Source organism: Notothenia rossii (assembly GCF_949606895.1).
Source record: "Notothenia rossii genome assembly, chromosome: 9".
Classification (NCBI taxonomy): Eukaryota; Metazoa; Chordata; class Actinopteri; order Perciformes; family Nototheniidae; genus Notothenia; species Notothenia rossii.
Genome location: NC_136907.1, coordinates 30,626,789 through 30,653,661, shown reverse-complemented (window position 1 = coordinate 30,653,661; position 26,873 = coordinate 30,626,789). Strand labels below are relative to the sequence as shown.

The window sequence follows — 26,873 nt, the reverse complement described above, 5'->3', positions numbered from 1 at the left end:
CGGACTTTTCTGTTGTCACAGGGAAGCATGGTGGAGGTGTTGGGGAAGGGAGAAGAGAAAAAGAGAAAGAGGAAGAACTTCATTAATACAATCATTCATAGTAATACATTCTCAACAGTGTCATTGATGCAAAGTACTTTAGAGATCAATAATATGTCTCAAAATAACATTTCTAACGTCTACCTGAGCTTCCTTAAAGCAGATAATAGAGTTGGACTTACAGAGTTTAAAGCTTGACTAATATATCCAGTTGTTTGCAGTGAGATTGGGTCTTTATAATATCCTAACCAATTACACATATGTGCCACAATGAGGCAATGTTACCTTGCAGAAATAAACGCAAACATGTGCATTTCTTCAAGTTATTACATTCGGTGACAAAGAAAAAATGTAAACATGCATCATTATCCCAAAACAGGACTCACATACACCGACCCGAAAGACCTTTTCATTTGTAGGAATCATCAAAAATAACAAAACAACAGTATCAAAATGTACAAAACACACTGTGTGTATCTCACACTTACATAATACTTGTATAAGTTGCTTAAAACAGTGACAGCCGTAGCAGGAAACTAAGTAGACTTTTACTGGGGACTGATGCTTATTCAAAGATTGGCGGACACATTTCAGCTCTGTTACAGACTCTGTCAAATAAGCAGAAGAAATCAAACAATATTCAGACATGTTTAGGCAACTCGAGTTGCAGAATAGATAGCTCAGCTGGTGTGTCCCAGACATAATGAGTTCCAGGAGAAATAAAAGATCCAGAAAAGAATCGTGCTTACTTTAGTATGCCGCTGGTGAGACTATTGCATGCATGAGAAGGAAAGAAAGAAGTCGATTCAAAAACATAAAAGAGACATGGCAAAAGGATGAATTAAAAGAGTCCATGACTTTATGCGGTAATCAAAAAAACGAATACATTCAAAGTCAGTGCAAGATTTGAAGAAAACAAAACAAGACAGAAGAAATGGGCAGAGAACTAAAGGTGATGTCCTTGGATAGGAAATCTAAATTGAAAATGACAGTTGCATATAGATATGAGTTATGCAGTCATGATCAATAATGTGAATCTGGGTTTATGTGGGTGACAACAATCAGCTTTAAGTTGATAGTTGTTTTACATTACTCACAGAAGAAGCATTACATGACAGCAATTTTGGTTTTCAAAGTGTTAGTCTGATACTTCACCTCAGCTAATATTTGATAAGAGAGGAAGCTCATTAAAGTTCTGTATGCGGTACAATACAATATTTCAAATAATAGTAAAACCTAGTATCCCAATGTGCTATTCAGAATATAAAACAGATTATGTTTGGACCACAAGAGGGCCATGATGCTGTGTTCTATCATATCTGAGGATGTTTCCAAGATAAGCAATGATTTCTAGATAATGATATGAACAATTGTTGAAAATCCTTATTGTGATTTGGTGATTTGATGATTTAGATCATAGATAGATCATAGACCTTTGTATCATGACTATCTGCATGAATCCAGCAGTGTGTTTACTGCTGCAGTGAGCTAAGTCCTAAAGGACACACTACAAGTGGAACTTACAGAAAGATGACATGTGATAATTGATGGTTCAAATACTCAGAGTCACATAGGATAACAGGCTGTATACATCCTGATTATAACCATATTATTGGCGGATTCTACAGCTCAACAGTATTCGGTCTCTGATGTTGTTGTACATGTAGTGTAGTGTAATGTAGTGAAGTACTTTAACTGAAGTACGATTCTGAGGTATTTATAGTAATACTTTAGCTGAGTATTTTCGATTTATGACACTTTATACTTCTACTCCACTACATTTTGAATGGAAATGCATAACATTGATCTGACATTCCACACCACCGCAGTCCGACCCCTGAACAACAGCTCAATAACAGTCCAGAACAGCACATCACAAAGAAAAACGGCAGAATCTACTACCTGTGTCCTTCCTCCTGTTACATGCTGTGTAAGGTGACCAAAGTCCCTGTTTATCATCCACATTGTGAACAGTTCAGAATACTAAGTGTGTCTGAGTGAAGCTCATATTGAGAAGTAAGGCTATCCAGCTTTGCCAGTTCATACCAACAAACACAACACGTTCTTATTCAACCAACAAGCAAATCAACCAGCACCAGCCAATTCAGATTATGATTTTACAAATGTTTGTGTTTTGGATACAACATTTTACTATAGATATTGTTTCCATGTTTAACTGGTAGTGCCAAAATATATTATTTCTTATAGATTTTACAAGGGGAAATTTTCTTTATGCCCATCTTGCCCATCTGCATGTGTTAACATTGTGGACCCTGGTTCACTTAAACAAGTGGTATACCTTTGACATCAACAGGAACACATGCAGTAATTAAACCCCCCATGTCAACCCTTGGTAGATAATCTGCATGTAAGATCATTATGAGTTTCATTTTGTACCATCAATCTACACCTAAATCACCATAATCAATGCACTGTAGCAATGACCTATTTACTTTGTTAATTTAAGTGAATACTTCTAGTATTAGCTAAAAGGTAATGACAATATCGTTGCAGTAATGCCAACCTCTCTTGACTTGGAGTAATGCTTTGTGTCAGAAAATTAAAGCACATTTTTGTTAAGCCAATGTCCGCCTCTGTCTGCTCACCTTGGAGTTCTTGCCCCCGCTGCGGCTGCTGCTGTTGGTGGGGTGGAGGGCCTGGGAGGTGGAGCGTTGGTGCTGTATGGTCTGCTCAGTGGTGGGGGAGCGGTCCGAGGCCTGGTCTGAGGAGCCCTTCTCCACCATGCTGCTGTCAGCATCAGGGCTCAGCTGGGGCGTGGAGGCGCGGGAACGCTTTCGCAGCACAGGAGAGCAGGCTGGGGTGCTCCGGTCCGAGGTGGCAGTGGTAGTACTGAAAAAGAGAGAGACACTTTGATGCTTGGATTTTGGAATGACTATGGGACATCCGCAAGGGTCACCACTAGTGAAATGAATTAGTTAACTGAGGTTTGGGAGCAGGTCCATGCCTAAATCACACCTCTAAACATGCTGAGCTACCAGGTCAACACTTCTGGCGTTGTTTGACTCCTATATCACGACCCAACTTCTTTTTCCCTTCAATTCATCCATTATTTTTCCTATTTCATTATTACCCACATCCCTACATACTTTCATTCCTCGCTCCCTTCATTTATTCATCCACAGAAAAAACTGAAACATTGACTTTAATTAACTGTATTAAGTCAACAGATTTCACATAACTACATTAGGTTAGTTGAAAGCAATAATATTAAGTTTGTATAACATATATTAGGTTCAACTTAATAGTATTGCTTTCATCTAACTTCCTACAGTTATGCTAAATCTGTTGAAATAATTAATTTAATTAAAGCTAACGTTTCAGTTTTGCCAGTGTCCCTTCATTCCTCCCTCCAAATATTCCCCTATCCCTTCCTCCATACAGCCCTAACTACTTCCCTTTGATCATTCCTCTCTTCATCCCTCCCTCCCTATATCCATTTGTTCCCTTCATTCCTCCATCATCTGAACATACCTTCACCGCTTCTTCCTTTCTGCCCTTTCGTCTTTGCCTGGACTTCAGTCCGTCCTGCAGACCAGCCAACAGACCACATCCCTGATTCTTCTTCACCGCTTCCCCTTCCATCAGTGCTTAACATTCAATACCTTCTGTAGTTAAATCTTTAACCCACATATCGTTGTGACCTGGTCCTTATAGGGTTTGTATCTACCAACTGATATTCAGTATTGATGCCAATACTGAATGAAAGAGCTCTCAGCTGTATTAATCTTTGGCCTCTTTGTGGTAGTGGAACAAACTGAGGACATACTATCTGAATCAGTCACATCATTAAGTCTTAAGCAGACAGTTGCTAATTTACACACCCAGCAGGAACAAAGCAGCATTAGTTTTTTCGTTTGTGGTGCATGATGTTAGTGTCCACCTGTAAGGGCCCAATTCACTATACTTTAAGCTCTGTTATGGGGTTACGTTTTTTTTCTTAAAAAAAAACATCCGTCTTTTAAGCTAATTTTCCATTATGCTGATACAAAAAAGCTAAATATTGCATCTTCCAAAAAACTGATTAAACACCCGCAATAGGAATAAAATGCTTCAAAAATTCAGAACACTTAAGTTTAAGGACAATTCAAATGTGCAATTTTGTTATGTATTAGTAAAATTGTATCCTCCAACAATTACAACATATGAAATTCTGACACATCAAGAACTAACACCTGCAGCTATACAGACAAGCTGCCTCTACTACAGCAACAGCATGAGGAATCTTTACACCAATATCCCAGTAAACTCTCCTACTTCTGACACAAATAACTAGGTGACCACATAAACAAGACATTATCACAGTACTGCTTAACTAGTAATTATAGGCAACCATAGAGGTACAGTACTATACTGTTACTGTAGTGCAGGTCTAAACAGCTACGCTAATACAAATACACAAACGGATGAATGGCTTTTATGGCAGTAATAAACTGTACGCATTGGCAAATGTTGATATGCACCCCTAACTGCGCTGCCAAGTAAATAACATGTCTGTGCTCCTGTGATATTCGTACATATTCAGATTGGCATTTGGCAGAAATTGGCAAATAAGCGTCACTGCAAAACTCCATTTCCCAAAGATCAGTGCTAATAGCATGTGAGATTACAGTGCAATGATTAGTGTGTTCATAGAGTTTATGGTAACTGAAGCACACATTACACACTGGGATTTTCAATCCCAAATACAATTTCTTTCTGCTAAATATAAAATCCTTGCTGGCAGTTTGGAGGAATACCTCTTCACATTGGCAGACAGGACCTGTATCATGTATACTAAAAATACAAACATATAAATTCTCTCTGCCTACACTTATTTGCGAACATTTATACATTTCACATGGAGAATTGTACCAAGTGCATACAGTTGGAAAATTGTAATCAACTCTGGAAATGTATTCTGCTAAGTGTTTGCACTGCAATGTCATAAGTGCAATGTCTTTTGTGAATCGGACCTTGAGTTGGGGCAGATAGTGGTTTTCAATTATACACAATTCATGGTGCTATCAGCGGAAGTAATCCATCCTTTGTGAATACACTCCTCAGTGTCTCACATTTCGACCCATATTAAAGACTAGAAATAGCTGAATCAGTTATAGGAATAATGAGATTCTCTTGGGGCTCATTCCAAGACCATTCCTATAGCTTTTCATCTAACATCAGGAACATCATGGCTTCCCCATGTTTTCGCGGGAACTAACCAGGAGAACTGGGGCTGACCGATAAGCTCCTCCCCCTGCATCGCAGCCCCCAGTCAAAGGTCAAATGACAAACAGCACCGAGCTATAGAGGTCAATCTGGGCTTCCTGCAAACATTATGACATCAATAGTCACGTGTTAGCACATGCTGGGATGCCAGTATTGATGACTGTCAGTTTTTACTTCACAGTGAACGCTGACTGACTACGGTAAGCTCTACAGTTATGTAATCCTTCATTTACTCTATAGACTTGTAGATAACACAAGCCTCCAATCAGACTCAATATTGCATTTTAGATCATCATGCTTTAACTGTGGGCACGTTGGGAAATAACAGCCTATATATTTTTATATTTAATCTCATTTCATTTCACCCCGCTCGGTGCAGCTGTCAGACACCATGACAGAAATACATTACGATGATCATGCTGTGTGTGGGGTGTAATTCACTGGATGTGGGCTGGTGTTTCTAACCTAGCCTAACCATCGGATGTAAAATGGTGCAAGGTGACACACCCTCCCTCAGTATCAAACGCACACACACACTCCTGTCAGCACAGAGCAACAGGGACACAGGGATGCGGGAAAAGGCATTATATGGAGAGACCAACCTGGCAGCCATGGAGGAGCTCAACCCACAGCATCAGACTACCTGCTTCATTCATCCATTCATTCAGACAGCAGATGAGGAGGAGACAAGGAAGCAGAGAGAAGGAAGAGGAGGAGGAAGAGGAGGTGGAGAATGGGGCTGCCGCTGAGAATCCGTGCCAAAGCGCCCATGCAACGATGGGTTGGTAGACAGACACGGCCCCTCCAAGAAATGCAGTTCAGATGGATAAAGAGGCCAATTCTCTATGCTTCCTTTCTGTCTCCTTCCTTTTTCCCCCCTCTTTTACTCCCTGCAATGTGATTCAGAGGCTGCTGCTGCTGCCACTCTTTCACTAATCCCGCCCTCTCTGAGCCCCCCACTCCCCCCCCCTTCCAACCCACTATGCAGTGATTGGATGCCAGAGCCCAGAGCTTGATACCTGCTCCTGTTGCCGCTCTGCACAGTGGGCTTCAGCATCTTATACACTCCCACTCCTCATTAATGCATGAGCTTCATGAATGAACGCTGATGACGAGGATTAACCCTCACTGTCACACCATTCTGCTGGCCCCTCCCCATTAAAACATGCACACATAAGCTCTGACATCCAATGAGAGGCACACACACTCTCATAATGTTAATCTGCTCCTTCTCTTTTACGGTGGCTGAGAGGTGCAATCGACAATTACAAAGTGTGAAACACTTTAACAAAGCTTGAGACAAATTTACATTTTATAAAACAAATGTACATTTTATAAAACAAATGTAGATTTTATAAAACAAAATGACATTAGCAAAAACACTTTTACCAAAGAAAAAACTATTTAACATTAACAAAAACAAACAGATGCGAAACACTTTTACAAACAGAGACAAATGTACAACTGTCGAAACACTTAGACATTTGTCGAAACACACAACCAGAAGTGACGTGCAAGTGATTGACACAAACGTACTGCCCCATGCTCCTGCCCCCGCCTCGACGTAAGAGAGACGTAAGCGGCGCCTTCTCTTAGCTCCGGAGCCTTGCTTCTAGACCAGGGGTCGGCAACCCCTGGTTACGTAACCAGGGGTCGGCAACCCCTGGTTACGGTGCCGCGTGCCAATGCTGGCACGCGGCACCATAACCAGTGGCACACTAGGAATAAGTGGAATAAGTGTGCAAAAATATTTAAATTAATTTTCGGATCCTGAACGCGGGACCGCCGCCAGAGCGCGTCTCCCCGTTACCTGCAGAAGGAAGCCATGCACGCAACGCAGCCCCGCTCTCTTTATCTCCAGTTGACTTTCTGCCGCTTTCCTCCGTGGTGCAATGCTGATCGTTTCACCACGGAGGAAAGCACTTCACTAATTGCAGTACCCATAAGGAGCTGTACAAATGACGCAGTTTTTGCGTGGCTGTGTTTATTTAGTTGAAAGCCCAGTGGCGTTCTGCTCATCTCTCATCGAAATAATATGCTACAAAGGGGCGGACTGGCCATCTGTGTGTTGAACTTTCCTGTCGGCTCCCAGACCGTAGTCGAGGAGGGCAGAAGCAACAAGCTTCAGGTTCAATAACCCACTTTAGCTTAAATGACTGGAGAGAGGCGAGCTCTTCTTGGGAGGCCGTTGCATTTATTTAACTGTTCTTCTGTTTCACAAAATACATCACAGACCTCTGTTTTTCTGCTTTCCCGTTTCACTTCCAGAAACATACACACGTTCCCTCACTGTCGCTCTACCATCCACAAACACATATGCACAAGCCACACCCCTCTCTCTCTCTCTTAAAGGGACAGCGATCTCATCTCACTCTGCATGACCCTAATATCATAATTTGTGTGTTCTGGAGAATCACAGAACGGACGATCGTCCTTATTATTATGCCGTTTAAACCAATTATTTAAATGTGTTTGTTGAATTCGGCATCATGTAAGTTGCGCTGACAGGTCCACACACTGCTTCCCCGCAGCGAGGCTCCCCCGCCCTCCTGCTGATAGTTGACGAGCGTCAAGCTCCTCAAACCGCCCCCCCCCTCCCCCTCCGTTGACAATTCTCGATCGTTGGCACGCTGATAACATTTTTTTTTTTAAATGGCACTTCATATCAAAAAGGTTGCCGACCCCTGTTCTAGACCGTCAATTTTTTGGAGCTGGAAACAAACCGGATTCCGGAGCTAAGAGGCGGCGCCGCTGCGGTGTGAAGAGGAACAACGGTACTTTTCAGACTCTAGCACAGAGCCGGCCCTGAAAACGCGTTGGTGTGTGTTGAGCATATTTAGTTATATGACAAAGCCATGTTAAGCCAATCACATTAGTTACATTTGGAACATGTGTTGCCTGCGTGCACACTGGGCACACTGGGATGCTGTTGCGAGCATGCGCACAATAAACGGTCTTGTGAACTCCGACCAAAGAGATGATGGTTGTGTGTGATTTCTCTCCGTGAATATAGCTAGCTAACCACATTGGTGACTGATATAACGTGCTGCAGAAATGTCTCACGCTACAGGTTATGGGCCCAGTCATGCAGGCCAAAGGTGGTTCAGACTTTTATTCGACGGTGAAGAGAAAAGTTACGAGCTCTGGGAGACGAGGTTCCTCGCGCACATGGAGTTACGTGGTCTCAGAGAAGTTATCTCGGAAGACCCGGAGATAGATGGGTATGACGAAGAAACTCTCGCGGAAGATGAAACCAAGAACGGTGAGGCATATGCAGAGCTAGTGCAATGTCTGGACAACAAGAGCTTGTCGTTAGTAATGAGGGACGCGAAACGTGATGGAAGAAAAGCACTGAATATTCTTCGCGAGCACTATGCAGGAAAAGACAAACCCCGCGTGGTGAGTTTGTACTGTGAACTTTCCTCGCTCCATAAGGCTAGCAATGAAACGGTCACTGACTATATTATTCGAGCAGAAACTATATTCACGTCATTGAGAAGAGCAGAAGAGCACATTAGTGATGGGCTTCAGATAGCTATGGTAGTTAAGGGGCTACCTGATTCATACAAGCCATTCGTCGTGCACATCACCCAGACGAATGACACTGTAACGTTTGGCGAGTTTAAAACGAAACTGCGAAGTTATGAGAGTACAGAAAAATATGGGAAGAGTGACGTGAATGTTGAAGAAGACAACGTGATGAAATCTAGCGGGGCAACGAGGTCACGAGGACGAGGAAGAGGAAAGAAAATGGACCTGGCTGATGTTGAGTGTTACACGTGCGGTAAAAAGGGACACATGGCCAGAATATGTCCTGACGGGTACCACGTGAGAAGAGAGGAACGAAAATGGGACACACCACAGCGAGGAATGGGGCGCAGTCGAGGACGAGGCCGTGACCATGTGAAGAAAGCTGATGAAGAGACGGGGGCAGAGCCAACATCTTTCAGTTTCTTCAGGATGAGTGACTGCCCTACACAGAGAGGGAACAAGAAAGGTCTAATGGTCGACTGCGGCGCCACAGCACACATGATCAACGACGCCACAAAGTTCAAAACAGTTGACAAGAGCTTCAGACCCGAGGACCACATGATCGAGCTGGCCGACGGATCCAAGGTGAGCGGGATGGCGAAGATGAGGGGAGACGCTGAAGTCTGTTTGCTGGACAGCGAAGGACGACAGGTGAAAACGAGGCTCAAGCAAGCGCTCTACATCCCATCTTTTCCACAAAACATCTTTTCAGTCAAAGCAGCGACAGCCAACGGAGCTGAGGTCCACTTCAAGGACGGTAATGACTGGCTGGTCAACAAGAATGGTACCAAGTTCAAAATGGACGTGTATGGTAGGCTGTATTACCTTAGCACAGTAGAGGATGAAAATGTTGATGAAATGTATGGGTGTCATGACATTCAAACGTGGCATAGGATACTTGGTCATTGCAATTTTGATGATGTTGCAAAATTAGAGAAGGTGGTTGAAGGGATGTCTATAAAAGGGAAACATGACATGTCCAATCAAAACTGTGAAATATGCACACAGGGCAAATTTACACAAAGCAGAAACAGGCATGCAGATGCTAAAGCTACAACTGTGTTAGAGCTAGTTCACACAGACCTATGCGGTCGTATAGAACCAGCAGATAAAGATGGGTACAGATATGCAATAGCATTTACTGATGATTACAGTGGGATGATTTTTCCATACTTTATCAAAGCAAAGAGTGAAGCGACAAAAGCTACTGAAAAATTCATAGCAGATGTAGCGCCATATGGAAAGATAAAGTGCATAAGGTCTGATAACGGCACAGAGTTTACGGGACAAGAGTTCCAGTCTCTACTTAGGAGTAACGGGATAAGGCATGAGAAGAGTGCACCCTACTCACCTCATCAGAATGGAACTGCCGAAAGAGGTTGGAGAACCTTATTTGAGATGTCACGATGCATGCTATTGGAGAGTAACCTCCCAAAGCAATTATGGACATATGCTGTACAGACAGCAGCTCAAATCCGCAACAGGTGCTACAGTAAGCGGCTAGAGCAGACACCTTACTGTGTTTTCACAGGAAAAACACCTAACCTATCTAACATGAGGATATTTGGCTCTGAATGCTATGTATATAAGCAGGATAAAAAGAAGCTGGATTCTAGATGTGAAAAGGGGATCCTTGTAGGCTATGACAAATACAGTCCAGCATACAATGTGTATTATCCTGAGACAGGAAAAGTCCTAAAACATAGGCTGGTGAAATTCATCACCAAAGGTAGCGCAGATAGACAGACTCAGACAGATTGTGACATGGGGGAAGACTTTGAGAGTTATGCAGATACACCACCAAAGAGAGTCAACCAGGTACAGGGACAGCCTAAGGAGCGTAAAGAGTCCAGTGGTGAAGAGACTGCTGAGGCAGGTCCTACCCAGATAGATAGTACTGAGAGAGAAGAGGGAGAAAGGAGATACCCTACGAGACAGAGAAAGGCTCCAGAATACTTTAAGGAGTACCAGTGTAAAGCTGAGTGTGATGGTGACGAAAGTGAGAATGTAGATTATTTCTACAGAGTAGCTTATGGTGTACCTAATACACTTAAAGAGGCAATGGACTCTAAGAAGTCAAAAATGTGGGCTGATGCGATGAAAGAGGAGATTAATTATTTGACCGAGAATGAAACTTTCACTCTGACTCCACTGCCAAGAGGCAAACAAGCAGTGGGAGGTCGCTGGGTATATGCAGTGAAAGAGAGCCCAGATGGATCTGAGATTTGTAAAGCCAGATATGTTGCAAAGGGGTATAGTCAAGTTGAAGGGATTGATTATAAAGAGACCTTTTCACCAACAGCCAACATGACCTCTGTACGAGCATTAATGCAGGTGGCTGTACAGGAGGATCTTACTTTACACCAAATGGATGTGAAGACTGCTTACCTCCATGCTCCAATCGACTGTGAGGTATATATGGAGCAGCCGGAAGGTTTTGAAATCAAATCAAAAACAGGGGAACACTTAGTGTGTAAACTAAACAAGTCATTGTATGGTTTAAAACAGTCCGGACGTAACTGGAACATGTTACTGCATGATCACCTTACAGAGAACGGTTTTGTGCAAAATGATGCTGATCATTGTGTCTACAGCAGAAATACTGAGAATGAGAAAGTGATTCTGTTAGTATGGGTGGATGACTTAATCATAGCAGCGAGTGACAACACCTTACTCACTGATGTCAAAGAAATGTTGAACAAAAGTTTTAAGATGAAGGATATGGGTCCACTTAAACACTTCCTGGGTATCGATTTCAGACAGAGTGATGGAGAGATCAAAATGACTCAAAAGAGACATATAGAGAAGATGTTAGCAAAATTTGGAATGTCTGAATGCAAACCGAGATCCACCCCATGTGAGCAAAAGTTAAACTTTGACAGTGAGGGTGAAGTGATTGATTCAACAGGATACCGAGAGATAGTAGGTAGCTTGATATACATTATGACATGTACTAGACCTGACCTGAGCTGGGTGGTTAGTAAACTATCTCAATACCTAGCAGAACCAAAGCAGCAGCATTGGGCTACAGCCAAACACCTACTGAGGTACTTAAAGGGTACTATAGATCAAGAGCTACACTACCAGAAATGTGAGGAAAGCGTTCTAAAGCTGGAGGGGTACAGTGATGCTGATTGGGCAGCCGATAGGGATGATAGGAGGAGCACAACTGGATACTGTTTCAGCTTAACTGAGAATGGTCCAGTTATATCGTGGAAGAGCAGGAAACAGCCAACGGTGGCATTATCCACCTGCGAAGCTGAGTATATGGCACTAGCAGCCACTACTCAAGAGAGTATGTACCTTGTACAACTACTAAGAGGAATAGATAGTTGTAACCAGCATGTACCAGTCAAGATATATGAGGACAACCAGGGGGCGATAGCTTTATCTAAGAACCCAGTATGCAGACAGAGAAGCAAACATATTGACATAAAGTATCACTTTGTACGGTCTGCACACACAGAAGGGAAAATATGTATAGAATACTGTCCTACCGCAAACATGGTAGCGGATGTCTTTACCAAGCCAGTGACAAAGGCTAAGTTTGAGAGTTTCAAGGGATATTTGTTTGGAGAGTAATGTGAACTGGCAGATGTAAATGTTTTGAAGTCTTAAGAACACTGCCAGTATGCCAAATGTTTTATTTTTTTTTTGGAGTTTTGTATTTTTGGTTTTATTTACCATTATAGAGAGCTATACACATGTCTTTGAGTGGGAGTGTTGAGCATATTTAGTTATATGACAAAGCCATGTTAAGCCAATCACATTAGTTACATTTGGAACATGTGTTGCCTGCGTGCACACTGGGCACACTGGGATGCTGTTGCGAGCATGCGCACAATAAACGGTCTTGTGAACTCCGACCAAAGAGATGATGGTTGTGTGTGATTTCTCTCCGTGAATATAGCTAGCTAACCACATTGGTGACTGATATAACGTGCTGCAGAAATGTCTCACGCTACAGTGTGAAAGGGGCATTACACACAGCGAGTTGTGTTTACCTTCATTAGACAGCTAAAGAGCGACTGCAGGCTGCTTCGTCACACACACACACACACACACACACACACACACACACACACACACACACACACACACACACACACACACACACACACACACACACACACACACACACACACACACACACATCGAACTGCCCGATTATTCCCCCTATTACTCGTTTTATGAAGGAGATGTCCGGTCCACAAGGCGCATGACGTGTGTGTTCGTGCTGTGCTCAGTTCCGCTCTGTGTGTGTGTTTGGTGTTTGTGTCTGTCCGACACCGGCATTTGTTTTCAAATGACAATGAACAGTAATTTACACACATCCGGCCAACTCCATAGGTATCTGTGTGTGTTCCCAAATGAAATAAATGTGTTTAATCTAATCTCGATGTAGGTCTCAGTGCTGCCGGGGTGCAGTGGAGCAATGCAGTCAACTCAGCCGTCTCTCGCGTTTGCTTTGTCAAATCAGCAGCTCTTCATTCCTTTACGGTAATCGACCGAGAAGCGGCACTGACAACACACTCTCACTCCATAATCGTCCAGGAGCGACGCTTAGTCAGGGTCCCGTGGCATGCAGTTGTGACGCTCCTAGGCTCCTTCAGCTTCATAAAGGGACGCAAATAGCTTTCAACTGATTGCAATGTATTCCCATCTGCGGCGGGATTTGACGCTCATGGAAGCACGGCATTCGTTTGTGTCGGCTGCCCTTAAAGGCAATGTGAGAGTCCATTCCCATTGGATAACGGAGAATTGTACACCCGGAAGTAAGTATTCCCCTTACTGTCAATTGATTTTACAGTGATATTTGCACTACTCATTGACTAAAAAACACCAGATTATCCTTGTTAATTACACAACATTGATTGGTTTAAATTGTGTGCAATGCTTTTGTATTTTTCCCCTTCGATTCGGAGAAACAAATATTTTTTCGGAGTAAAGGATGGCAGAAGACAATACACTACCCAGAATCCCCAGCTATCGTTTAGGACTACACCATGCTCTGTTTGACAAGCCCCGTGATTAGTTCTCAAGCTCTGTGATTGGTTGAGCTCCAACTGCATTCCATTCATTCCAATGGCTCGCGTCTATGTCACGTGATCTTCAAATTTCTCCCTGCAGAAAAAAAAAAAATGGAGGAACTTCGTTTTATTCTCGGGCTGCAGTCGAATAGTCCATTTACCTTAGGAACCTTCCTAACCGAGTGAAATTACCCGGAAGTCCCTCAGTGGCAGCCTCCCCTCAGAGAACATAATCACAGTCGCGCCCCCCCCCCCCCCTCCCAATTATTATTGCTATTATTATTATTATTATTATTGTTGTTGTTGCTATAATGTAGGGGTATTCAATTGCATTTCAAAGAGGTCCAGGAAGAGAAAATGTCATAAAATGCTCTGTTTTCGCTACCTTTCTCTTTTTGCTGAGCGTCACCTCCTTAAAACAATAGCAATACAATACAAACAAATACAAAACAAATACAAACAATAGCTTTTTTAAACCTCTTTATCTTTATGTTTTAAACATGTTGAGGTTAAGGATGGCAGCTTCCTCATACGTTGCACTCGGAGAGAAATAGTTGAGACAGAGATGTCTTTAGCAGCAGGGAGGAGTAACGTTTCACCAATGTTGTGAGGTTTACCTGCCTTAGCTATCCGTAACGCCACTCGGTATGATGCTTCGGTTGCCTTTGTATTCACAGTGCTAAATGTGTCAATGACCATTTTCTGTGACTTCAATTCCTTGAGCTTCCGGTCAAAAAACTCCTGTGGCTTGGTCACCAAACATTAGTGCTATAGCCAAATTTAAGGAAGAGATTCCACCAATACTTAACTCGATAGCATGTCTGCATGTAAGGGAGGAAACTTATACAAAATGTTAGGGCTGCCCCTCGATGAGTCGACCAAAGGTTAGTCGGCCAAAGAGTCTTTGGTCGGTCAAGATTTAATTGGTCGTTGGTCGCCGGAAAAAAAAAAAAAAAAGATTGAGAAAAAAAAACGGGAAACAGGAGGTGACAGTGAGTCACTTGTTTTCACGTCAGATAAGCTGATAGTTTTAACCATGTCAGGCGTAAAATCAAGAGCTTGGGAGCATTTCGAAAAAGTAACAGACAACCCGAAGAAGGTGATATGCAAACTTTGCAAGCAAATATTCTCCTATCATTCATCAACTACAAACATGACTTATCACCTGAAACATGTAAGTACCGTTCAAGCCATTAAAAGATGGACGCTCTGCGGCTCTAGCCTTAATACAAAGCATGTTAGATCAAATGTATTGTCATATTATGGACTATTAGGCTTAGTGTAAACTTAAATTAATGTGCATTTCTCTCAATAGGCTCATCCACTATACGTTGATAGGGCCACCGCATCTACCTCAACTTCATCTTCGCAGCCGCCATTGGAACTCTCACAGACAACACTCGTTTTGAAGCCCCCTCTTTCCGAGAAAAGGAAGAGAGACATCACCGACAAAATTGCAGATTTTGTGGCACTGGACATGAGACCTGTAAACATTGTCGAGGGGGAAGGTTTCAAACAGATGATGAAGTTCATCGAACCGGGTTACACTGTACCCAAATGTGACACCGTAATGCACGCCATTAAAAAAATATATAACACGACCAAACAGGTACTTTTGGAGAAACTTAAAGCCTGCACAGCAGTCAGCTTCACTACTGACACATGGACCTCCAACCAAATGGATGGTTACATGACTGTGACGGCACACTTTATTTCCCAAAAATGGCAATTACATTAATTCGTGTTGGAGACTAAAGTGCTGGAGGTGAGCCACACAGCTGCCAACATAGCAGAGCGACTCAGCGAAGTGATGGAGGAGTTTGGGATTCCGCCAGAAAAGAGGGTCGCTGTGGTACACGACAATGCCGCTAATATGGTGTTGTGCGCTAAACAGCTATCTCAAAACCCGTGCTGGGGTAATGTCCAGGGAATTCGTTGTGCGGGGCACACCTTGCAGTTGTGCATAAACGCGGCTGTTAAATTAGATCCCATCTGCAGAGTGATTGCTGCTGCCAGACGCCTTGTGGGACACATCAAAAAAAGTGCTTTTGCTTCTGAAACAGAAGCAAAAGAATGTGGCTGAACACAAACTGATACAAGATGTGTCCACACGATGGAACTCCACTTATTCAATGCTGGAGCGTCTTCTGGAACAGAGATGTCCGGTTACAGCTGTGCTTTCAGAACCCGGGACCACCCACCAGTCTGACCGAGATCTGGATCTCACAACTGCCCAATGGAGGACAGCGGAGGACATTGTCTCCGTGCTGAGGCCCATGATCACCCTCACCGAGCTGCTCTCACAAGATATAAACGCATCTCTGTCTGCTACGCTGCCGATGCTCGTCAACATGAAGAGGCGCCACTTGTTGAGTCGTGATGATGACAGCACGACCGTGAAGGCAGTTCGACAAAAGGTGGGAGCTCACAGGGAGTCTGGAGGGCAGCATATATATTCAAGCTGCAGTCCTTGACCCACGGTTCAAGAGCTTGTCATTCCTCGGTGCAGAGAAACAGGACGATGCATACACAACGGTGTGGGATCTGGCTGAGAGTTTATCTCCAGCAGAAGAAGCTACTGCTCAGAGAGAGGACAGCAGCGGCGCAGAGGAAAGTGAGCCCACACCAAAGAGGCAAAGGGGAAAGCAGCAGGACATATCAAAGCTGATGGCCTTTGATGAAGATCAACAGACGGAAGAGGAGAAAAATGAAATGAAGACATACTTGGAGGACCGAACCAAGGTTGACAAGGGACCACTGATTTGGTGGAAAATGAATGAGGAACGCTATCCCAAGCTTGCCAGAGCAGCTAAGCGCATCCACTCCATCCCTTCCACATCCACGCCATCGGAGCGCATATTTTCCAAAGCCGGCTTCATTGTGAGCAAGACACGGAGCTCACTTCTCCCGGACAACACAGACAAACTCGTATTCTTGTCTCAGAATATGAGAAGACTAAGATCGGAGGGAAACCCTGAAAGTAAGGTATAGGCCTAGCCTAATATAACACCATAGTTTTGTAGTTTATAGTTTTCGTTCTTCATTCGTTCAACTGAAGTGTTTAAGTTAATTTTTTGCGGTATATTTATCATTTTTGTTTGCATTCCGACCTCAGGAAAAAACTGAAAGTTTTATTTTCATGTTGAGAATACTTCTCTGTAGGCCTGTTTACTTTTGCACTGATATTTAAATATTTAAGTTGGCTTGAGCCTATATTTATTTATTCGTTTGTTTATATAATTTATATTTATTTTACATGTTTAAAAGAAACGAAAAATATAGTTTAAATTTAGTTTTTTAACAGAAGACTGTTTTTGTTTGCTTTATAAAGTTATTTTGTTGGTTTTAAAAGTTCATAAGTTGTGTGATGTTTTTATATGGTGTGTTGTGTTGAAATAAATTAACAAAATGTTAAGACAGTCTCCTTGTTGATTTTTCCAACACATTCAGAATCATAATTTAATTACTTGCCGGTTGCGCGAAAAAGGCGGTTTCTCTATGCGTGCGCTTTCATTCGCGCCACTGGTCGATCAGTGGTCGACCAGTGGCCTTACCTGACGACCAGTGGTCGACCAGGAAAATCTTTGGTCGGGGGCAGCCCTACAAAATGTACACCACCCCAAATTGATCATGTTGTTGATAGTGCTACACTGTAAACAATTACCAGAATTTCACAACATTTAACAGTATTATTTTACAGTGACATATTGTTATCAAGACCCCCTGTAATATCCCAACAAATACATGTAAAAATGACTGTATCCTTGGATTTCACAGCATTTAACTATTATTTCACAATAAAATACTGCAATCAAAATCCTCTGTAATATCACATCAAATGTTGTAATATCATAACAATATTGTAAAAATTGCAAGGATTTCACAGCATTTAAGAGTATCATATTACAGAGAAATATTGTAATCAAAAGCCCCTGTAATATCACAACAAAATATCTATAAAACAGTAGAATTGGATTTCACATTATTGAACTATTATTTCACAGTAAAGCAATGTACTCAAAATCATCTTAGCACAACCATGATAGACTATATATATAAAGAGCACAACTCATTACTGTAAAATTTGAATTGTGCACCATTGCACATGTGCAGAATAGACTATTCTAACCAGCGTGTGTCCTGGCAACCCTGTCTCCTAAAAATTACGTTCCCACAGAACTAAACTGCATTCTCAATTACGTTTAGGTAGAAATGTATTTTTGCAACGATTCCAGGGATGCCTGACTTGAGTTTCTAGCACCAGGGAAAGTGGAAAAAGTGCCCCAAATCAGCGTCTTAATTTACCCAGGGCCTAGTGCTTGGCTTTCGGCATGAAAATTCAGGAAACTCCCCTGAGCATTTTAGTAAATATCTCAACTTTGGAGAGGACATCCAAGAGGAGTTGGGGGACAAACGACACATCAAATCACATCTCCACATCAAGCCGAAGCTAACTAGAATACTCTTGACTGCCTAGCATGCGGGGAAATTAGCGTGCTCTATCACCACAAGAGCGAGAGTGAAAGCGGCTTAACGGAAGGCTTTTTCCCGTTTTAAGCCGTAACGTTTGACATTCGGAGCAGCAGAGGGATGAATCTGCATGTACTCTTTGAGACAATTCCAACGACACCAAGCTCAAAGCTGTCGGACCTTCCTTTGTGCCGTCTAGAGTATTGAGAGCCATGAAAACATGACCTTTAACTTTAGTTTGCGACCTGGTTGAAGGTCACAGCGGCCCCAAATTTTGCAAGCGGGTTCCACACAAGTTAAGCAACATACTCTCAAAGTCTCGGAGCACCAAGAACCTTTTTTCAATTTTTTTCAATTTTCTCTCCCTCCCTCACCAAAGGGTGTCCAATCCTTAGCTCTAGACAGGATTTTGTGAGAGTTTGACATTAGATTGAAAAAAAATTCTGGGTGGGTTACGGTTCCCATATTTCAGATACCTTATCTGGACCCTATTTAGAGTCCCCTGGTGAAAAATTATCTTTCCAGCCCTTTCCAAAGTCAGGTTATTAAAGATTAAAGATTATTCAACAAACATTTCAATAACGTGCTTTAACCACTAGGTGTCCCTATTTACCAATTGGATCAAATATATAAGTCAGCCGAATTAGTGTTGAGAAAGTTGAAGATCACGTGACATACACGCCAGAAAAAACGTAATTTCCGGGTATTTGTCAACCGTAAGTGTCACGTTTGAAGGGACGAAACGGAACGTCATCGCTCGAATGGCCAATCATATCGTGCTTTGAGGAACCCAAAGCCTCCTGACAGAGATGCCTCGATCCTTTCGAAAATTCGCACGGAGGCAACAGTCAAGGTGAACATCTGTGAGTTTCTCCAAGGCGGTTACCATCAGTAAACAGCAAGTAAGTACTGCCCATAATGTGGAGTAGTGGTGGATATTATGTGCTTTCGATTGCAAACGCCAGTGGAGTAGTGTCGTTTTGGTTTGTACATGATAGCAAATAGATAGCTAGCGTTAGCTAGTAACATTAGCTTGATAGCAGCCATGTCCACCTTCAAGCAGGTGGCCTTAACGTTAGCCTAGCTAGTGCTAGCCAGCGCCGTATATGGCTATGGTAGATGGCTCTGGTGCTAGCCAGCCAACTGTTGCTGACTGTTCCATTTGTTGGCAGAAGGCTTACGGCCCGTCTACACTACAGGCATCGAAAAATGCTTTCAACGCTTCGCCCATTCACTTGAATGGGGTGACGTAGAAGATTTTTAATCTTCGCCGAACTGCATTGTGGGGAGCATGGCATGGCTTTGCAAGCATCACGAGCATCTATCGGCATCAAAAGTTGAACAATGTTCAACTTTTGAGGCTCGATGCTTGGCATCAGCCAATCAAATCCCGTTTATGCAAATCCCGCCAGTGCAAGCGCAGCCAATCAAACCGCGTGCAAGCTGGGAGAGCCAGACCGCAGTTCATTTCCTCATATTCCAAACGAGATATTACGGTAGCAAATCACCCGGTTCTTTACGACCAGAACTATTTACCGGGATACAAACCGGAGGAACCAGGCATGGGGGGAGGTTGCAGAGACAGTGGGTGAAGCTGGTAGGTTTTTCGCCTGTTTGGAGAGTTTATATCCAGTCTACTTCGTTTTAACATTGCTATTGCTTTTTATGTCGGGGGCGGGAAATTCATGTGATTGGTTGTTGGTCGCGTTGCTCGCAAAAAATCGCCAAGCTTCAGACACGCCCAGCATCAAGATTTTTTGATGCCTGTAGTGTAGACGGGCCGTTATGCTGTATTCGAATGAAAGAGCGAACAATGAATACTTTAACAGGTAAGACTGGCATAATTGCCATTGGTATAAGCTAGTTAGCTTAGCAATGCTGCTAAGTTTGTATTCTGAAGCCATGGTCTAACTAACTTACTAGTAGGTTAGCTTATGTTAGCTAGCTAATGAATGTTTCTTGTGCTAGGTGGTTGGTGGTTTCATGACATTGTCTTATCAAATTAGGCCTAATCTAAATCGGTGTCAAAGTTGGTAACGTTAGTTGCTCTTATAATGTTCTTAATGAATTCGTCACGGACCCTATTGCACATTCGTGTCACCACGTGTCATAGGGCTGCAACAAACGACTAATTTGATAATCGATTAATCTATCGATTAATGAAACGATTAATCGATTATTCGGATCGTTAAGGTTTTAACTGTACTACTACTTATATCAATACTGCTTATCGATCCGGTCCTTTTAACGATAGTATTAACGGTTCTTTTGACAAGAAATAAGGTAAACTAACTAAACAAATTGTGAACAAAACTAACATTGCTTTTTATTTTAATTAAATGCATAATATTTCACATCAAAAGAAACAACAATGTTTTAACAAATCATATTAAATAATGTAATGACAGAACTGTAAACAGAATAGCTGAAACTTTAACAAAATAACTCAGTTACCTCTAATCATTAACCTATGTTTTTATAACTGAGTTAACTCTGTGTGTTGCTGCTAGTATACATAACACCTGACGTGGAAACGTTACTCGTGGACGGGGCTACAGAGCTACTAGAAAGACAGTCGAACCCGGTGCATTCCTCCGTCTGAATGTGGTGCACTTTTGCTAAATGTTTAGACAAATTGCTCGTTTTACCGCCTTTATATGATAAACTGTTATTGCACTTTTGTTAACGAGCATTGTCCACATCGAGACGGCTAAAGTTTAACCACACCTCGGAGCGCGTTCTCTCCGCCTTCTCCTGCGTGTGTGTGTAAACTGCCCCGCCCCCTCGCAAGCAGGCGGGGGAGAGATCGCTCGTCTGAATTGGGAAGATCGAAAATACATTATAGACGCATTTTGTAGTCATATTGCATATTAGAAACTGAGTTGGCGACACTAAGACTGCGATATAATGTTTATGTAGCAATAATACATATGACATATGTTTTAAATCTCTCCTGTACCGATAAAAAAGAGCGATAACGTTGGAGCTTAACGGGGTGTAGAACACATGTGATGACGTCACCAACGAATCGACGACTGAATTAGTTGCCAACTAATTTGGTAATCAATTTTAATCGATTAAGTCGATTAGTTGTTACACCCCTAGTGTCTTGGCTTTCAGAATATTAAACTTGTGCTCTCTCCTGACAGACTGAGAGGCTGATAACCTCAGCTCAGTGACTTAAAGGCACACCTTTTATATCATCATTATAGTTTAAAAAAAATAAGAGACTAAATGAAAAACAGGTATAAAATACTATATGACATTAACACAACAGTTGTTAAAAATAACAAGAATACAGTTTAAAAGGGGAGTGATTTGTAAGATATCCATAAAGAAAAATAAAATCTGTTTACAGTTCTGTTTAATATGGGTGTTGAGAGATGTATCCATAGATCTCTTAATGTTGCTCTGAGACACAGAGTTCAACATTTTATGACTGAGCATGCTGCTCTCAAAACATGCTCAGACATAAAAAGTTGAACTCTTTTTTAGCCTCATTGTAGCCTGTGGCTTACTTAGACTTTAAGCCTCGCCTAGCAAGCAAAGTTTCAATCACTCAATACTTTCATCAACACTACTCTGGATGATAAAGGATTACCAAACTCTCTCTCCCTCTTCACAGTGTTTACAGGTTCGCAATGTTTATAGGTTTGAAATGTTTATAGGTTATTGCAATGCCTAATGTTATTTCTCTGAAAACACAAACATTTTTTATCTTATTTTATTTCTATACTATTCTAGCCTAAATTAGCTTCTACTTTTACCTGCATTTTGTACACTGTCCTGTTTTGCACTTTTCCTGTCTTGTCCCTGCACCCTGTCCAATGTTGTCTTTATGTTAGTACCTACCAGCAACACATTTCTAGTATGTTGTAAAACTACATGGCGAATAAACAGATATTGTATCTTGTATCTTCCTCTAGGCCTACTGATTGCCTGCCTGGTGTTGACCGACGCGACGAGGTGTATTGCCTAAATCCTAAATCCAATCCACGGATTGCTTCCTAGTTGGAGGTAGGCCTAGTATGCAACACAGACTGTAGTTTATAGACTGTGCATAACTGCAGTCCCCAGGTCCAGTGCTTCCCTCCATGAAGTACTGAAGCTCAGACATTTGTTACCTGTGCAGCACACCTGAGATTAATCACTTCATCCAATACTGTTTGACAGTACATTTATGTGAGCTTACCTCTCTTGCTTCCCTGTGGTGGTTTTTTACTGCCTCTATTCCAGATTTGACATCCTCGTGATCCTGGTGTGCGTGCGCCTCGAGGAAATTGCTAATGAGTGTTCGAGTTTTGTTGCAGCTAAGGTAGTTAACATTTCGATATGATTGTGTGACTGCGGTCTCGTCTAAATGGGATGCTCAACTACCTGACTGAATGGCTACACCTTTACAACATGCTCATGTTCATAATCTGCATACAAACTGAAAAATTCCTTTTGTTGGTTGCCTTTGTAATTTCTCCTTTCTCTGGTCTCCTTTTTTCTAGGTCATCAGAGAGGCCAACCATCCTCTTCAGTGTCAAGCAGCCAGGCTAACCATCCTCTTCAGTGTCAGGCAGCCAGGCTAACCATCCTCTTCAGTATGGTGGAAAAAGAAGAGAGACCAATGCCAGATGAGAGAAGGGCCTTTGTGAACGCGTTGGTGGATCAAATGATGCAGCACGAGCGTAACCCAACCAGAGCCATGTGCCACAGCATCGTCCGATTGATAGTCAGGAGCCACACAAAAAGCTTTGCTGACATTAGCAAGCGAGGTGAAGTTGTTGGAGATGGATGCCCCTCTCTCCTCCAACAAGTTAAAACTAGAGTGGAATATAAAACTAGGAACAACACTCTGGCTCGACGCCGACGAAGCCGAGAGGGAAGAAGGAACACTGGAGTGGCAGGAGAGTCCAGACTGACGAGAGGTCCTGTCGACCAATACGGGTATGTTTAGGGGTGGACAAAATATAGATATTGCAATTATTGTACGTTGAAGGTTTTGAAGGTTAGAGTAATAATAATTCCTTGCTTTTACATAGCTCTTTTAAGGACACCCAGTGCTTTACGATGGTCTTCTCATTCACACACTGAGAAGCGGCGAACATACAGCGCCAGTGTCCTCTCCATTCACACTCACACACTAATGGCGATCAGCAACCATGCAAGGCACTGACACGACCCGTTGGGAGCAATTAGGGGTTAAAGGGGCACTGCCATGCTAGACTAACTTAGGTTATTTGAATTTAATGTTTAAATTATGTGTGTAGATTTTGTATAATCGCCGTCAGTGTAACTGTGTCCATGATAATTGAAATGTTGCCACTCCAAAACCAGTCCAAATGATCGGCCCCAATAGTATTGATTTAACCTATGATTCCTATCCCTAGGTGTGTGAGGTGGTGCCCAGCAGACTTACCAGAGGGGGAGACCAAGGCAACGTTGGAGGATTCGAAAAGGGATCTGCGGAACATCTACTCAGGTATGCAATCTACTTTATTTTTGGTGAATTGACACCTAAATAAACATCCCACATTAAGCAAAAAGGCCACCTTAATATTCAGAATGAGTAATGATGAGAGCATGAAATTAAAGGTTTGACACTCAACATTTCCCAGAGGTGGGGACATTGAATTTAATTGTTGTTACTTGGGTACACTCAAACATGTATTTGTATGTCTGTACACAGAGGAAGGGATGGGTGGGGCAGAGAGAGCAGAACCTCTGATGGTGAGGACCTACGTCATTCTGCGGAGGTACCTCAACGGAATGCCTGCTCCAGCGATGTTGGAGGTCAAAGAGGAATGGCCTTTTCTCTTTTCTCAGAGAGGGCTTTTCTCCCACTTTGGCCTCCTGACGGACGTCAACATACTTCAGAAGCTCCAAGAGGCTCTGGGTCAGAGAGGACAGACCATCCTGCATTTCTGCCAGAAACTGGACAACCCAAAGATCAGGGAAGTTCTGGCCAGCTATGATCCAGAGGGTTCGGAGAAGGCTGCCTGCATCTTCCAGCTCCTTATGGTCTACTTTAAGGAGCCTACGGAGAAACTGATGCTCGAAGTTGATGTACGTTATTTTTAATTTATTTGAAATGCTAAACGAGTGATTACATTAGGGGCGACTGAAGCTCAGTTGGTAGAGCTGGTCTTTCATCGACCGTAGGGTTGGTGGTTCGAATCCTGGCTCTGACTGTCCGCATGTCGGAAGTATCCTTGAGCAAGACACTTAACCCCCAAGTTGCTCCAAATGGGCCGAGCTGATCTGTGTTGAGCTGTAGTGCGCGGATTAGCTGTTGCCTTAGCATCACCCAGGCGGGGGCTGCACATTGGTTTGCGGACGTCCATTTGTAAGCGCTTTGGCTGTCTTGAAAAGCGCTATATAAATGCAAGTAATTATTATTAGACCATTTATTATGTTCTGATTTACCTCTGACCAATGAACGATCTTCATCCTTGCATAATGTTAAATCTATGCTATTGTGTGTTACTTTGTTACAGACCTGTTCCACTGCTGCTGATGTAGTGAATACTGCAGCACTCCCAAGCACCCCCTGCTTGATCATTCAAGGTAATGTAATGTTCAGGGATGGGATTTTTCCTGTTTATACAGGATTTCCTGCTTTTCTGACCTGAATGGCTGGACTTCACTGCTGCTTTTATTCTTATTATATAATTTCACTTAGGACATCCCTGTTCTGCTCCACCATCGATGAGGGATAGGATACTGAATGGTTACTCTAAAGAAATTAAGTGTTCCTTTGCATCGAGGGGAGAATCTGACTGAAGGCCTTCCATCTCTCCTGCACTCCATTCAAGTCCAGTCTGTGAAACGACACTTACGATACTCTGACGCCACATGTTTCAGAGATTCGCGTTAGTTAAAATCTCTAGCCTGTTTCAATGATTCAGGGCTCTGACGAGTTGAGATGTTCTCGTTCCAGCTGGGCTCGTAACCATCTACCCATAGAGGAATGAGGTTAAACCGTCTAGCCATAAAGGCAGAGGGAGGAGGGCTAGGGAGTTGCTTTGTCGTTCAGCCAGATTCTCCTATCTGCACAGGGACCTTTGATGCTTTTACAGTGACTGTTAAGTAGCCTACCTCACTGATGGTGGAGTAGAAAAGTGCTGTCCACCTGAAGTGGAGGGTTCTGTGTAATGTCCTTGCATGCTCTGCATTGTATATTTTCCTGCTTTTTGGTCCTTGGCCAATCATGAATGTTACTCGGATCTGGTATTGATATCTCTAGCTCAAGTATTATTTTTGTTTTGATTGATTCTAGGAATGTACCTATCCACAATAACGCATGACGGGGTATCTGTTCATTTCAGGTGACACAATGAAGTCTTCTGGGTGGATGCTATCCATCGAGGGACAAGTGGTAATGGGCCCACACCCATTTTTTTTGCATGGGGTAGCTGCTTTATTCAGCAGCTACTTTGTCTTCAACCTCGAATATCCCGTTGGATCATGCACACTGGAGTTCATCCAAAGGTATTGTAACACTCAAACACATGATCAATGTCATCAGTAAGACTTATCATGCAAAGTTCTGTTTCACTATCTGGCTATTAAGTCTATGCCTTTCTACAGAGGCCACAAAGTAGATTAAATGCTTTGAGTATTAAGCCTGGAACCAATTATGCGAATTGGGACCACACCATCACTTGATGTTGCTGGGCTATCTTGTTAAAAAATTGACATAATGGTTTAATTCACATTTATAGTATGGCTTCAAAATTCGGATAAGTAAGTAAACCTTATGTTAGAGGTACCTGAGGCACTCTGCTAGGCTACAAATAATGTTATTGTGAGAGGATGATCCAACAGGTTTGGACTAGTAACAGTCGGTGTGGGAAAAGACACAGGTGAACACCTTGATAAATGCTGCCTGCAATACATGAGTCTAATTAAAACTGAAACTTATCTTTGTTTATTAACAGGTGCTTCTTGGGCATCAACCCGGAGAAAGGCTCCAAGGCAAAGAAGCGAAGCTCCATTAACCCTCACGTGAGCACCCTTCACCGGAAGCTGATAGACTTAGAATGGTCTGCATAGACTGCATGGTGTGCGGGGACAAGTCCAGTGGGAAGCATTACGGTCAGTTCACCTGCGAGGGATTATTTGTTTAAAGGATCCGTTAAGGGTTAATCTGTTTTTTATGGATAGTTGAGGTGAACTAGTTCATGTTCCTGTTTGTTTACTCTGTTGTTTACCCTGTTGTTTATTTTGTCAATAAATATGCCAGTGGGCTTCCATTGATTTTACCTCATTTGTGCGTTTGGTGTTGTTTTTAATTGTACAATAAGATTACGTGCATTTTTGTAGTGCGGCTCCAGTACTTCCAGGAGGAAGCTCACACTTTGGTTTCCTGTTAAACTTGGACAGGAAACCATTGTATGAGCTTCCTCCAGGAAGTACTGGAGTTGGGGCTTACAGTTATGCACATGTATCATAGTAAATTCACAGTAAATTACTGGCTACTCCTGCATTACTTTCACAGTACACATTGTAAATTCACAGTAAATTACTGGCTACTCCGGCATTACTTTCACAGTACACATTTTAAATTCACAGTAAATTACTCGCTAC

At 42.6% G+C, this 26,873-nt stretch overlaps 2 protein-coding genes across 7 annotated transcripts in view; one reads left to right on the top strand and one right to left on the bottom strand.

Annotated features, from left to right (window-relative positions):
• Positions 1 to 26,873, bottom strand: part of LOC307017819 (protein Aster-B-like) — a 68,523-nt gene that overhangs the window by 21,122 nt on the left and 20,528 nt on the right. For 2 of the 5 annotated variants that reach the window (XM_079647627.1, XM_079647626.1), the window contains exons 2-4: positions 2,646 to 2,889; positions 789 to 809; positions 1 to 9 (exon numbers count right to left, since the gene is read on the bottom strand). The exon at positions 1 to 9 is cut by the window's left edge and continues 12 nt beyond it. In XM_079647627.1, coding sequence (XP_079503753.1) covers positions 1 to 9; positions 789 to 809; positions 2,646 to 2,889 — 274 coding nt within the window. Of the gene's footprint in view, positions 10 to 788; positions 810 to 2,645; positions 2,890 to 3,531; positions 3,648 to 5,867; positions 6,881 to 26,873 lie in introns of those variants that run through there. The other 3 variants (XM_079647630.1, XM_079647628.1, XM_079647629.1) reach the window with 3 other exon arrangements.
• Positions 19,092 to 26,547, top strand: LOC307019565 (uncharacterized protein). 2 transcript variants are annotated; one of them, XM_079650573.1, is made up of 9 exons: positions 19,092 to 19,198; positions 22,223 to 22,313; positions 22,533 to 22,611; positions 22,793 to 23,231; positions 23,675 to 23,766; positions 23,974 to 24,350; positions 24,782 to 24,851; positions 25,613 to 25,775; positions 26,225 to 26,547. In XM_079650573.1, the coding sequence occupies exons 4-9, from the start codon at positions 22,888 to 22,890 to the stop codon at positions 26,337 to 26,339; spliced, it is 1,161 nt and encodes a 386-aa protein (XP_079506699.1). In that variant the 5' UTR covers positions 19,092 to 19,198; positions 22,223 to 22,313; positions 22,533 to 22,611; positions 22,793 to 22,887; the 3' UTR covers positions 26,340 to 26,547. The 2 variants fall into 2 exon arrangements, with proteins under 2 accessions (XP_079506699.1, XP_079506700.1); XM_079650574.1 differs by having other exon boundaries at positions 22,533 to 23,231.

What these genes read in the sequence shown, in the direction of transcription:
- LOC307019565 (XM_079650573.1), top strand. Translation starts at nt 22,888, where the DNA reads ATGGTGGAAAAAGAAGAGAGACCAATGCCAGATGAGAGAAGGGCCTTT. An exon ending in AACTGATGCTCGAAGTTGAT is followed by an intron (nt 24,351 to 24,781) that starts GTACGTTATTTT and finishes ACTTTGTTACAG; the next exon opens with ACCTGTTCCACTGCTGCTGA. An exon ending in ACACTGGAGTTCATCCAAAG is followed by an intron (nt 25,776 to 26,224) that starts GTATTGTAACAC and finishes GTTTATTAACAG; the next exon opens with GTGCTTCTTGGGCATCAACC.